Here is a 14921-nt window from a genome sequence, read left to right as displayed (position 1 = left end):
CAGAAAGAAGTGAAGTACAAGAGATTAAGCGTTGAATATGGTAATAAAGCTTTTTTAAAAAAATGTTTAAAACTCTGGATCTAGAATTCAAAATAATGTGGTGTTAAAGGTGTAAAAATGTCCTGCGGTTCCTGTTTTCCACAGAAAAGATACTGATTAACTTTACACGCTTTTACAGAAAAAACATACTTAAATACGTGTTAAACTACTGTCTAGGAATAACCACTAAAGTCATGCAGAATTAGAAGGTGCAGCTCCTAAATCAGTAAAAACAGGTACGTTTAAGATTCATTCACTCCATCCAGTGGAAGACAGGAAAGGGGATGAAAAGAAGCAAGGGGAAAATAGTAAATAGGAAAATACAAAATAGAATGTGTAAGTAGTCATGATGAGCGTGAATTTACCTATAAAGCCAGAGAGGCACTCCGGTTGGATTATTCTACTATATGCTGTCTTCAGAGTTGTACTTAGCGGTAAAAGATAAAACTATGGGGCGGGTGGGGGGAATATATGCAGATACTCACCGAGAGGGAGCCGATCGGGCAACATTAATAGCCATCAAAGATAATTTCAAGCAAAAGGCATCAAATGACAGGAAGATATTTCTTTTTTTCTTTCTTTTTTTTTTTTTTTTTTTTCTTTTTTTGTGGTATGCGGGCCTCTCATTGCACCGGGGCACGAACCCGCGTCCCCTGCGTCGGCAGGCGGACTCTCAACCACTGCGCCACCAGGGAAGCCCAGGAAGATATTTCTTGATTGTGAAAAAGGAACAGTCCACAAAGAAGTTATAAAATAATGGGCTGTAGACACTGAAAATATCGTCTCGAGATTTATAAAACAAAAGCTGTCAGAATAACACAAAGAAATAGTATACCCACAATCAGAGTTGCAGATTTTAACACACCTCTCTCAGAAACGGTGTCAAACAGACAAAAATAGTTAAAGGACATAAAGGATTTGAACGCCATAATTAGCCAACTTGATCCAATAAATACAGAGCACACATGGCACGTGTATCATGAGGACCACACGAAACTAAAGCTCAGCATTCTCTCATTCACTCTTCAAAGATTTCCCGAGTGCCCAGTGTTTGCCATACATCGTTCTAGGCGTGTGGAATGCATTAGTCAACAAAACAGACAAAGAGCCTGGACTCGAGACGCTTATCTTCTCCTGGGGAAAGGAGCCGGCAAGCAGTGGACAGTAAGCACGGTGAGGCCTATGATACGTGAGACACAGCGGGGGAAATAACCGTTGCATAAAGAGGATTGGGTGGAGAGAGGACAGGTGGTATTATCAAATAGGGTGTCTGAGTAAATCTCATTGGCAGGCCGAGATGGGGACAAAGAGTTGAAGAAGCTGAGCAAGTTAGCCATAAAGATATCTGGAGAGGGCTTCCCTGGTGGCGCAGCGGTTGAGAATCCGCCTGCTGATGCAGGGGACGCGGGTTCGTGCCCCGGTCCGGGAGGATCCCACGTGCCGCGGAGTGGCTGGGCCCGTGAGCCGTGGCCGCTGAGCCTGCGCGTCCGGAGCCTGTGCTCTGCAACGGGGCGGGGGGTGAGGGGTGGCGCAGCGGTGCGAGGCCCGTGTACCACAAAAAAAAAAAAAGATATCTGGAGGAAGAGTATTCCAGGCAGAGGCATCAGCTAGAGCAAAGGCCATAGAAGAAGCTGGGATGGAGAGTAATAAGAAAGAGAGTCAGATCATGTGGGTGTAGGGTGTTGTAGGCCTTTTTCATTTACTCTGTGTGAAATGAGGAGCCATTGCAGGAGTTTGAGTGGAGGAATGGCATGGTCTGACTTGCGTTTTAAGATAATCCCTCTCGCTGCTGTACTGATATTAGACTTGAGACAAGAGCAGAAGCTGCAGGACTGTTACAGTAATTCAGGCAAGAAATGATGGGGCTTGGAACGCATGGTAGCAGGCGAGGGGTTGAGAGTTGATAAGATTCTGGACGTGAGGAAAACACGACCATCCAAAGCCTGTGGGACGCAGCAAAAACAGTTCTAAGGGGGAAGTTTATAGCAATGCAAGCCTGCCTCAGGGAACAGACACCTCAAATAAACACCCCTGAGCTAAAGGAGCCAGAAGAAGAACAGACAAAGTCCAAAGCTAGTAGAAGGGAAGAAATCATAAAGATCAGAGCAGAAATAAAATGGAGACCAAAAAAAAAGAAAAAAAAGATCAGTGAAATTAAGAACTGAGTCTTTGAAAAGATAAACAAAATTTATAAACCTTTAGCCAGGCTCATGAAGAAAAAAACAGGGCCTAAATCAATAAAATCAGAAATGAAAAAGGAGAAGTTACAGCTGACACCACAGAAATACAAAGGATCGTAAGAGACTGCCACGAACAACTACATGCCAATAAAATAGACAACCTGGAAGAAATGGACAAATTCCTAGAAATGTTCAAACCCCTAAGACTGAATTAAGAAGAAGTAGAAAATATGAACAGACCAATTACCAGGTGACCAACCATAGGTGTGTGGGTTTATCTCTGGGCTTTCTATCCTGTTCCATTGATATATATTTCTGTTTTTGTGCCAGTACCATATTGTCTTGATTACTGTAGCTTTGTAGTATAGTCTGAAGTTAGAGAATGTGATTCCTCCAGCTCCGTTTTTCTTTCTCCAGATTGCTTTTGCTATTCGGGATCTATTGTGTCTCCATACAAATTGTAAAATTTTTTGTTCTAATTCTGTGAAAAATGCCATTGGTAATTTGATAGGGATTGCCTTGAACCTGTAGATTGTTTTGGGTAGTATAGTCATTTGCTCATTATTGATTCTTCCAATCCAGGAGCATGGTATATCTCTCCATCTGTTTGTGTCATCTTTGAGTTCTTTCATCAGTGTTTTGTAGTTTTCTGAGTACAGGTCTTTTGCGTCCTTAGGTAGGTTTATTCCTAAGTACTTTATTCTTTTTGTTGCCATGGTAAATGGTATTGTTTCCTTAATATCTCTTTCTGGTATTTTGTTGTTAGTGTAGAGGAATGCAAGAGATTTCTGTGCATTAATTTTGTATCCTGCAACCTTACCAGATTCATTGATTAGTTCTAGTAGTTTTCTGGTTGCATCTTTGGGATTTTCTATATATATTATCATGTCATCTGTGAACAGTGACAGTTTTACTTCTTCTTTTCCAATGTGTATTCCTTTATTTTCTTTTTTCTTCTCTGATTGCCGTGGCTAGGACTTCCAATACTATGTTGACTAATAGTGGCGAGAGTGGACATCCTTGTCTTCTTCCTGATCTTAGAGGAAATGCTTTCAGTTTTTCACCATTGAGAAATGATGTTTGCTGTGGGTTTGTCATATATGGCTCTTACTATGTTGAGGCAGTTTCCCTCTATGCCCACTTTCTGCTGAGTTTTTACCATAAATGGGTGCTGAATTTTGTCAAAAGCTTTTTTTCTGCATCTATTGAGATGATCGTATGGTTTTTATTCTTTAATTTGTTAATGTGGTGTACCACATGATTGATTTGCATATATTGAAGAGTCCCTGCATCCCTGGGGTAAATCCCACTTGATCATGGTGTATGGTCTTTTTAATGTACTGTTGGATTCTGTTTGCTAGTATTTTGCTGAGGATTTTTTGCTATGTTCTGTCAGTGATATTGGTCTGTAATTTTCTTTTTTTGTAGTATCTTTGTCTGGTTTTGGTATCAGGGAGATGGTGGCCTCATAGAACAAGTTTGGAGTGTTCCCTCCTCTGTAGTTTTTTTGAAGAGTTTGAGAAGGATAGTATTAGTTGTTCTCTAAATGTTTGATAGAATTCGCCTGTGAAGCCATCAGGTCCTGGACTTTTGTTTGTTGGAAGATTTTTAATCACAGTTTCAATTTCATTACTTCTGATTGATCTGTTCATATTTTCTATTTCTTCCTGGTTCAGTCTTGGATGGTTGTACTTTTCTAAGAATTTGTCCATTTCTTTCAGGTTGTCCATTTTATTGGCATATAGTTGCTTGTAGAAGTCTCTTAACGATCCTTTGTATTTCTGCAGTATCAGTTGTGATTTTTCCTTTTTAATTTCTAATTTTATTGATTTGACTCCTCTCCCTTTTTTTCTTGATGAGTCTGGCTAAAGGCTTATCAATTTTGTTTATCTTCTCAAAGAACCAACTTTTAATTTTATTGATATTTGCTATTGTTTTCTGTTTCATTTATTTCTGCTCTGATCTTTATGGTTTCTTTCCTTCTACTAACTTCAGGTTTTCTTTGTTCTTCTTTTTCTAGTTGTTTTAGGTGTAAGGTTAGATTGTTTATTTGAGATTTTTCTTGTTTCTTGAGGTGAGCTTGGATTGCTATAAACTTCTCTCTTAGAACTGCTTTTGCTGCGTCCCATAGGTTTTGGATCATCGTGTTTTCGTTGTCATATGTTTCTAGGTATTTTTTAATTTCTTCTTTGATTTCTTCAGTGATCTCTTGGTTATTTAGCAGCACACTGCTTAGCCTCCATGTGTTTGTGGTTTTTTACAGTTTTTTTTCCTGTAATTGATTTCTAATCTCATAGCATTGTGGTCAGAAAAGATGCTTGATACAATTTCAATTTTCTTAAATTTTCCAAGGTTTGATTTGTGACCCAAGATGTGATCTATCCTGGAGAATGTTCTGTGTGCACTTGAGATGAAAGTGTATTCTTCTGCTTTTGGGTGGAATGTCCTATAAATATCAGTTAAGTCTGTCTGGTCTGTTGTGTCATTTAAAGCTTGTGTTTCCTTATTTATTTTCTGTCTGATGATCTGTCCTTTGGTGTAAGTGGGGTGTTGAAGTCTCCCACTCTTATTGTGTTACTGTCGATTTCCCCTTTTATGGCTGTTAGCATTTGCCTTATGTATTGAGGTGCTCCTGTGTTGGGTGCATAAATACTTACAATTGTTATATTTTCTTGGATTGATGCCTTGATCATTATGTAGTGTCCTTCCTTATCTCTTGTAACAGTCTTTATTTTAAAGTCTATTTTATCTGATATGGGTATTGCTACTCCATCTTTCTTGTGATTTTCTTTTGATAGAATATCTTTTTTCCATCCCCTCACTTTCAGTCTATGTGTCCCTAGGTCTGAAGTGGGTCTCTTGTGGAGAGCATATATAGGGTTCTTGTTTTTTTTTTTTTTTTTTTTTTGGCGGTATGCGGGCCTCTTACGGGCCCAGCCGCTCCGCAGCACGTGGGATCTTCCCGGACCGGGGCACAAACCTGTATCCCCTGCATCGGCAGGCAGACTCTCAACCACTGCGCCACCAGGGAAGCCCAGGGTTCTTGTTTTTGTATCCATTCAGCCAGTCTGTGTCTTTTGGTTGGAGCATTTAATCCATTTACCTTCAAGGTGATTATCAATATATATGTTCCTATTACCATTTTCTCAATTGATTTGGGTTTGTTTTTGTGAGTCATTTTCTTCTCTTGTGTTTCTTGCCAAGAAAGGTTCCTTTAGCATTTGTTGTAAAGCTGGTTTGGTGGTGCTGAATTCTCTTAACTTTTGCTTGTCTGTAAAGGTTTTAATTTCTCCATCGAACCTGAATGAGATCCTTGCTGGGTAGAGTAATCTTGGTTGTTGTAGGTTTTTCTCTCTCATCACTTTAAGTGTAGCGTGTCACTCCCTTCTGGCCTGCAGAGTTTCTGCTGAAAAATCAGCTGATAACCTTATGGGGATTCCCTTGTGTGTTACTTGTTGCTTTTCCCTTGCTGCTTTTAATATCCTTTCTTTGAATTTAATATTTGCTAGTTCGATCAGTGTGTGTCTTGGTGTGTTTCTCCTAGGGTTTATCCTGTATGGGACTCTTCTGTGCTTCTTGGACTTGGGGGGCTACTTCCTTTCCCACGTTAGGGAAGTTTTTGATTATAATCTCTTCAAATATTTTCTCAGACCCTTTCTTTTTCTCTTCTTCTTCTGGAACCCCTACAATTCGAGTGTTGGTGCATTTAGTGTTTTCCCAGAGATCTCTGAGATTGTCTTCAGTTCTTTTCATTCTTTTTTCTTTATTCTGCTCCTCGGCAGTTACTTCCACCATTCCATTTTCCAGCTTAATTATTTCTTCTTCTGCCTCAGGTATTGTGCTGTTGATTCCTTCTAGTGTATTTTTCATTTCAGTTATTGTGTTGTTCATCACTGTTTGTTTGTTCTTTAGTTCTTCTGGGTCCTTGTTAAACATTTCTTGTATTTTCTTGATCCGTGCCTCCATTCTATTTCTGAGATTCTGGATCATCTTTACTATGATTACTCTGAATTCTTATTCAGGTAGGTTGCATATTTCCTATTCATTTATTTGGTCTTGTAGGTTTTTACCTTGCTCCTTCATCTGTAACATATTTTTTTGTCGTCTCATTTTTTTTTGGATGCGTGGGGCTGTATTCCTGTCTTACTGGTTATTTGGCCTGAGACGTCCCACCCGCACTGGAGTTTGCAGGCAGTTGGGAAGAGCTGGGCCTTGGTGCTGAGATGAGGACCTCCAGGAGACCTCACTCCAATTAATATTCCCTGGGGTCTGAGCTTCTCTGTTAGTCCAGTGGTTTGGACTCAGTGCTCCCACCACAGGAGCTCAGGCCAAGTCCCAGCCTAGAAACCAAGATCCCACAAGCCGGGCAGCATGGCAGAAGAAAAGAGAAAAATAAAAAGAAAATGGAGCAGTACAATAACAAAGAATAAAAAATAAAATAAATTAGAAAAATGAAAAATATATTAGGAAAAATAATAAGTGAAACAATTAACAACAAGGTAAAACAGAACCACAACAGAAAAAAAGAAAAGAAAAAAAGCACAATAACAAAGTATAAAGAATAAAATAAAATTAGAAAGATAGACTGTTTATTAGAAAAAGGAAAAATGTAAAAGAATCAGCAACAACAAGGTGAAACAGAGCCACAATCTATTTAAAAAAAAAAAAAGAAAGGCTGGAAAAGGCCTTGGCTTTGGGGGGGCAGAGCTTAGGCAGAGGCGGGGTTTAGGGTGGGGGCGGGCCTTAGGCGGGAGCAACACTTAAGCGTGGGGCGGGGCCTAGGCTTAGGACCTTCATGGTGGGGAAAGGCAGCACAGCCTGAGGGGGGCCTCTGATTGCCTTGGAGTGTGTGTGGAGTTCGGGAGTTCAGAGGTAGGCCCTGGGTTTGGGGGCGTGTGGGCGAAGTTTAGGCCCAGCATGGTTTGAGGGGGTCTGGGAGTGTGGTGTGTAGAGGTAGGGCCCTGGGCAAGGGTGTGGGGCAGGGCTTAGGCTCAGCATGGCCAGAGGGAGCCCTGAGGGCGGAGGACGAGGCCTGGGATTTCAGCAGGCTCCCCGGGGCCCAAATGGGCAGGGGAACTGCTGGCCATGCTCCCTTACATTCCTCCACTCTCCCAAGGGTCTCCCCCTGTCCCCATTGATCCCCTAACTGTGGGTGGGCCCCACCAGGTGTGGGAACCCCTCCCCTCTCTGAGCCACCCCTCAGGAGCGCCGGTCCTGTCCATCTGGCCTTTACTTCTCCTTCCTCCTCCCTCCCACTCCCTCAGGACCCATGTGGCTGGAGGGAGCCTCGGTGGGCAGAGCATAAGGCCCAGGACCTCAGCAGGCTCCCCAGGGCCCAAGTGGACAGGGGAAATGCTGGCTATGTTCCCTTCTGATCCTCCGCCCTCTGGACTGTCTCCCCTGTTACCCCTCTGGGCATGGGAGCCCCTGCCTTCCCCCAGCTGCCCTTCAGGGGGCGCTGGTCCCATCCCACCTCCACTTCTCCTCCCCCCTCACTCTCCCCCACATCCTACCTGGTTGCTCAGGGGTTCCTCCCACCCACTTACATGTCTCTGGTCCCCTCCAGTGCCTGGTTGGTGCCCTAGTTGTGTGGAGACATGAACTCCCCATCTTCCTAGTCTGCCATCTTGACTCCGCCCCTCTGAATCAATTATTTTTAAAACTCCTACCAAACAAAAGTCCAGAACCAGATGGCTTCATGGGTGAATTCTACCACACATTTACTCTCCTTCTGAAATTATCCCAAAAAGTTGCAGAGGAAGGAGCACTTCCAAACTCAGTCTGTGAGGCCAGCATCACCCTGATACCAAAACCAGACAAAGATATCACCAGAAAAAAAAAAATTTACAGGCCAATATCACTGATGAACGTAGTTGCAAAAACTCTCAATTAAATATTGGCAAACTGAATCCAACAATACACTAAAAGGATCATACACCGTGATCAAGTGGGACTCATTCCAGGCATGCAAGGATGGTTCAGTATCTGCAAATCAATCAGTGTGATACACCACAGTAACAAACTGAAGAATAAAAACCATATGATCATCTCAGTAGATGCCCAAAAAGCTTTTGACAAAATTCAACATCCATTTATGATAAAAAAAAAAAAAAAAACTCTCCAGAAAGTAGGGATAAAGGAAACATACCTCAACATAATAAAGGCCCTCCATATATGACAAGCCTACTGCTGACATCATACTCAGTGGTGAAAAGCTGAAAGCATTTCCTCTAAGATCAGGAACAAGACAAGGATGTTCACTCTTGCCACTTTTATTCAACATAGTATTGAAAGTCCTAGCTATAGCAATCAGAGAAGAATGAGAAAGAAAAGGAATCCAAATTGGAAGGGAAGTAAAACTGTCACTCTTTGCAGATGACATGTTACTCTACATAGAAAATCCTAAAAACACAACCAGAAAACTACTAGAACTAATTGATGGATGTGGTAAGGTTGCAGGATACAAAATTAATGCACAGAAATCTATTGCATTATTCTACACTAACAACAAAATACCAGAAAGAGACATCAAAAAGAACAAACCTATCTAAGGAGGCAAAAGACCTGCACTCTGAAAATTATAAGACACTTGTGAAAGAAACTGAAGATGACACAAACAGATGGAAAGATATACCGTGTTTATGAATTGGAAGTATATTGTTAAAATGACCATACTACCCAAGGCAATCTAGAGATTTAATATAATCCCTATCAAAATACCAATGACATTTTTCACAGAACTAGAGCAAGTAATTTTTTTTTTTTTTTTTTTTTTTTTTTTTTTGTGGTACGCGGGCCTCTCACTGTTGTGGCCTCTCCCGTTGCGGAGCACAGGCTCCGGACGTGCAGGCTCAGCGGCCATGGCTCACGGGCCCAGCCGCTCCGCGGCATGTGGGATCTTCCCGGACCGGGGCACAAACCCGTATCCCCTGCATCGGCAGGCAGACTCTCAACCACTGCGCCACCAGGGAAGCCCCGCAAGTAATTTTTAAAGTCCTATGGAAACACAAAAGACCCCAAGTAGCCAAAATAATCTTGAGAAAGAAGAACAGAGGTGGAGAAATCATGCTCCCTCACTTCAGGGTTTACTACAAAGCTACAATAATCAAAACAGTCTGCTACTGGCACAAAAACAGACATGGAGATCAATGGAACAGAATAGAAAGCCCAGAAATAAACCCACACACTTATGGACAGTTAATCTATGACAAAGGAGGCAAGAATATACAACAGAGAAAAGACAGTCTCTTCAATAAGTGGTGCTGGGAAAACTTCATGGCTACATGTAAAACAATGAAGTTAAAACATTTTCTCACACCATATGCAAAAATAAACTCAAAATGGATCAAAGACCTAAATGTAAGACTGGAAACCATAAAATTCTCAGGAGCACACATAGGTGGAACACTGTTTGACATAAACCATAGCAATATTTCTTTCGATCTATCTCCTAAGGCAAAGGAAACAAAAGCCAAAATAAACAAATGGGACCTAATTAAACTTAAAAGCTTTTGCACAGCAAACGAAACTCTTGACAAAGGACAACCTACTGAATGGGAGAAAATACTTGGCAAGTGATATGACTGATAAGGGGTTAATATCCAAAATACATAAACAGTTCATACAACTCAACATCATAAAAAAAAACAACCCAATTAAAAAACGTGCAGAAGACCTGAATAGACATTTTTCCAAAGAAGACGTACAAGTGGCCAACAGGTACATGAAAAGCTGCTCAACACCATTAATCAGAAGGAAAAGGCAAACTAAAGCCGCAATGAGATGTCACCTCACACCTGTCAGAATGGCTGTCATCGAAAAGAACACAAATAACAAATGTGGGTGAGGATGTGGAGAAAAGGGAGCCCCCCCCACACTGTTGGTGGGAATGCAAATTGGCGCGGCCAACGTGGAACACAGTACGGAGGTTCCTCAAAGTACTAAAAATAGAGCTGCCATGTGACCCAGCAACTTCGCTCCTGGGCGTACCTCCAAAGAAAAAAACACTAATTTGAAAGGATAATGCACCCCAGTTGTCATAACAGCATTATTTACAACTGTCAGCATATGGAAGCCACCTCAGTGTCTGTCAGCCGATGAGTGGATAAAGAAGATGTGGTACGTATATGCGATGGAATATTACTCAGCCACAGAAAAGAATGAAATTTTGCTATTTACAGCCACATAGATGGACTGGAAGGCATTCTGCTAAGTGAAGTAAGTCAGACAAAGAAAAGTACCATATGATATCACTTACGTGTGTAATCTAAAAAATAAAACTAGTGAATATAACAAAAAAGAAACAGTCTCATAGATACAGAGAGCAAACTAGTGGTTACCAGTGGGGCGAGGGAAGGGGGAGGGGAATATTGGGGTAGGGGATTAAGAGGTACAAACTACTATGTATAAAATAAGTAAGGTACAAGGATATATTGTACAGCACAGGGAATATAGCCAATATTTTATTATAACTATAACTGGAATGTAACCTTTAAAAATTGTAAATCACTGTGTTGTACACTGGAAACTTATATTGTACATGAACTATACCTCCGTGGGAAAAAAAATATTCTGGATGTACAGTATGTCAGGGAAAGAGCAGTCTTGGCTGACCCCAAGGTCTTTGGCCTGAACAAGTGGAAGGATAGAGTTGCCATCAGCTGACATGGGAAGTCTGCAGCTGAAGCGGGTTGGGGAGGAAAGCAGGAATTCAGGGTGGGACCTGTTGAGTTTGAGGTCTCTATAGACATCCATCTGGAAGATTGGGCAGTCAGATATGTGGCATCTGTGGAGCGTTTGGATGATATTTAAAGCCATGAGACTGTGAGGTGATGGAAAGGCAGTTTAGACAGGAGAGGGCCAAGGACTGAGCCTGGCCCACTCCCCACCTTGGGGGAACCGGGGGTACCAGCCGGCGGGCAGGAGGAGACCCAGGAAGCGGCGGTGTCCTTTCCGGTGTCAATGAAAAGAACGTACGGAGAAGGAAGGGGTTACCGTGGTGTTAAGTGTTCCTGATGGGTCGAGCTGATGAAGACGAAGGACCGACCAGTGAGTGTCAGCGTGGGGGGGCCAGCGGGGACCACGGTGTGACTAGTTCTGGGGGCGTTGTGGGGCAGAAAGGCGGGTCGCAGTGGTTTTCTGACGCAGAGGGGGCAGAGACACGGAGTGACAGCTCCAGGGGAGACGGGGTCCAGAGAAGGGTGCTTTGGCGACGGGGGAGGTAGCTGCGTGCTGGCTGATGGGAATGAGCCGGGAGAGAGCAAAGCAGGACAGGACAGAACGGTGACCCGGACGGAAGGAAGCACAGCCCTGGTGGAGTGCCGTCCGCGAGGGGCGGGGTCCGAGCTGCGGGGTCGACTCCAGACCGGCTCGCCAAGCCTGTGGGCAGGCGCAGCAGAGGAGGGCCCCGCGACGGCGGGTTAACGTGGCCGGGGCGGGGGGCGGTTCTTGTCTGAGCGAAATGGAAAGTGGGCCAGCAGCCAGAGAAGAATACGCCGGAGTGGGTGAGATCGCTGCCCAGGAAGGTGCGCGGCCCGGGGGTGTCTGTGCGCCTGGCAGCATGCAGTCCACCCAGGTTCAAGGGAGTGAATGTAAAATGAGACCGATGAGCGTGCTTGTGTATTTTTCTCCCAGCCACTTGCAGTGACGTAGTTATAGTGGCAGAGTAGGCAGAAAGTCTAATTTAAATGAGGTCGTGGTTTTGCTGCGTGCAGTGCAGGGAGAGCGGGGAAACAGTAGCATAGCAGTGGACCTTTGCACTCACACTAGGTGAGGAGGGAGTGGAGGACATGGAGGGCCTGAGACAGCGGACAGTCCCTCACAGTGAGGGACAGCTCAGCGTCACTCCCGAGAGAGCAGGAGAGACGGGCGTGGGGGCAAAATCGAGATCCTAGCGGGGTTACAGAGCTTTGTACAACAATGAAGAGATGGTGGGACAAGAAAAGAGTATTTTGGAAACAAAAACTCTGTTCTAAATACTACACGGTTTAGGAGATAATTATAATGAGAATTAGAAAATATTTAGAATGAGATTACTTCACATTAGATCCTGTAGGAGTAGTTAAAAGAGAGAAAGCTATACCCTTAAGTGCAGAGATATGGTTGAAAATATTTGAAAATAAGAAAGAATGAAAACAAATGAGCCAAGCTTTCAAACTCGAGGTGCTGGGAAGAGAACAGAGTACGCCCAAAGAAAGTGCAAAGGGATGAGATACAGAGCAGAAACAATGAACCAAAAACAAAGTAGCAGCAGAGATGACGAGTAAAACCAGAAGCTGATTCTTTGAAAAAACGTATAAGGTAAAATAAACCTTTGACAAGCTGATGGGGGCAGGGGGTGGGGCGGTCAGTAGGTGTGAACAGCGCCAGGAAAGGGGGGGGGACAGTTTAATCGTAAGACCCGCTTCTGAACAGCAGTAGGACAGTAGGCATGAAAACGTAAGTTTAAGCAGGTACTTTTCTGGGAAAAGACAAAATATCAAAATTACTCAAGAAGAAATAGGAAAACAGAAAAGCCCGATAACCATGAAAGGAAATTGGATAATACTTTAACCACCACCCTCCGACCGTGGGCCAAGGGCGCCAGGCCCGAACTAATTTGAGGGGAGATTTTACCAGACCTTCAAGGAACACGCATAAAGGAGGTTTGTCCTTTACCGACCGTTTCGGAGAATAAAAGGGAAACCAGGATCCACACGAAATCCCCTGGCCTCCAAGTTGTTCAGGGACCGTGAGGGCTGCTGAGGCCCGGGACGGGGCCGCAAGCTGGAGTCCCGCGCGTCCCAACGCGTCCCGAGGCCAGACAGCGCCGGACAACGAAGGCGCCTGGCCAGTCACGCCTGGCGGCCCAAGGGTCCCCCTGTGGACATTGGCCTCGTGACCCCCTGAGGAGTCGAGCAGGCTCTCTTGGCCCTCGGAACTGTGATCCCAGGTTTAGTGATGGGGGTACCGTTGTGGATACTGTTGCTCTGCGTTAGGACCAAGCGCGCGTTTGTGAGACGGCAGGGTCACCAGTGGTGCGGGGCGTGGAGAGGGTGGGGCGGCTTAGTTTGTGTAAACATGTGCTAACAGCACGTACAGAGACTGACTCCAGCACCACAGTTATCCCGCTTGACCAGCCCCCGTGTCACATCGCACGCGTCACGCCGAGGGCCAAGGACAGTGCCCAGGACACCCAGACGTCCGCTCTGCTGGGCCCTCTGTGCCCCTCGACGCGGTGTGTGCTCCGTCAGCACGGAGCGTGGTTCTCTCCTGTGTCCTGCGCTGAGCATCAGACACCCACAGCCACGGCGGGTTGGTCCGCGCGCTGGTCCCGTTCGCCACACACACAGCTGTGCTTCTTGGGGGGACGCAAGTGCAGCGCCACACTTGCAACGCCGTCTGCCTCTGAGGGGCGTGTCCGGGTGGGATGCGTGGGCCTTGCCGTGGGGGGACAGAGCTGACAGGGCCGTCGGCTTAGGTGCTCTGTGAGTTGTTCCCGCCCCCCACTCTCCCCCACGGCAGAGCACCAGCTGTGCTACCAGGTGACATCACGGTAGGGAGAGAAGCGCACTTCCTGCTACAGAGAACACAGACCGTTCCTTACCTGCCGTTGGCAGACTTAATCTGGACAAAAATAGTGCTCTATGAAAGGCTCTTTCTTTCAAGCTTTTCTCTCTAATGATTCACTTTGGGGGGTATCCCCAGCGTCTTAGGCACAGGGAGAAACTTTTATGTCATCTTCTGAGTCACGGCTGTATTTCTTAGCCAGAACCAAAGCTTAAAGCTCCCCTGCAGAACCATAGTGAAGGAGCAAACTGTTGTCCAGTGGCAATGAGAAAGGGAAAAAGGAAAAATGGAGTGTTTGGAGGATTCATTTGTCACAGAAGAAAATAATTCGAGCATAAGAGAAGTGATAGGATTAGAAACTAACCCTAATGGTGCAATGGCATCTTTCATCGTCAGCTGTTTTAAAGCACTTTTATTTTTTTAAATTAAAACAATTTGTTTGCGGTCCAGGTCTTTTATTTTCTTTACACCCATCATGCCATGAATTCATGGGGAATGGGCTCCAACAGTTCAGGCTCCTTTCCATTGGTTCTCACGGAGTGTGCTTCTCTGGGCGGAGCAGGCTGGCGCTTCAGCTGAACCCAAGTGCCTTTCTCTTTGGCTTCCTTATTTTCCTGATCATTTTCCTTCGCCCGTTTCAGGAAGCTGTCCCGGCTCTTACAGTGCTTAATATGCTCGATACGCACATTAATTCTCTTGGCGAGAATCTTGCCCTTAACTTGTTTGTTTACAGTGATGCCAACAGCATGCTGGGTAACCCTGTACACTCTCCCAGTTTTGCCGCGGTAACATTTGTGGGGCATTCCTTTTTCAACAGCGCCCACTCCCTTGATATCTACAATGTCACCTTTCTCGTGGATTCGCATGTATGTGGCCAAAGGAACAACTGCGTGTTTTCTAAAAGGCCTAGAGAACATGTAGCGGGTGCCCCTCCTCTTTCCCTCTGTGTTGGTCATTTTGGCGAATTACTGGAAGATGGCGGTTCCTGCCAAAAAGTAAAGCACTTTTAACTGAGAGCATGGACGTAAAGCACATGTAGACGCCCCCGACGACTCACAAAGCATTTGCACAGGCATTCACACCACAGGCATCAGCGGCACCTGCGGCAGGAAGCCTGCACGCGGCTCTCTGGGGCCGGGAAGGTCCTTCTGCTTC

At 44.7% G+C, this 14921-nt stretch overlaps 2 protein-coding genes across 21 annotated transcripts in view; one reads left to right on the top strand and one right to left on the bottom strand.

Moving 5' to 3' along the window:
- PPP1R12B (protein phosphatase 1 regulatory subunit 12B) overlaps positions 1-14921 on the top strand; it is a 219842-nt gene that overhangs the window by 147018 nt on the left and 57903 nt on the right. The window lies entirely within an intron of this gene.
- Positions 14222-14771, bottom strand: LOC131753791 (large ribosomal subunit protein eL21-like). Its single transcript, XM_059059546.2, has one exon. The coding sequence runs from the start codon at positions 14720-14722 to the stop codon at positions 14240-14242; it is 483 nt and encodes a 160-aa protein (XP_058915529.1). The 5' UTR covers positions 14723-14771; the 3' UTR covers positions 14222-14239.

The sequence above is a fragment of the Kogia breviceps genome, chromosome 1 (assembly GCF_026419965.1).
Source record: "Kogia breviceps isolate mKogBre1 chromosome 1, mKogBre1 haplotype 1, whole genome shotgun sequence".
Classification (NCBI taxonomy): Eukaryota; Metazoa; Chordata; class Mammalia; order Artiodactyla; family Physeteridae; genus Kogia; species Kogia breviceps.
Note: the sequence above shows the minus strand (reverse complement) of the source record. Positions and strands in the feature narration are given on the sequence as shown.

What these genes read in the sequence shown, in the direction of transcription:
- LOC131753791 (XM_059059546.2), bottom strand. Translation starts at nt 14,722, where the DNA reads ATGACCAACACAGAGGGAAAGAGGAGGGGCACCCGCTACATGTTCTCT.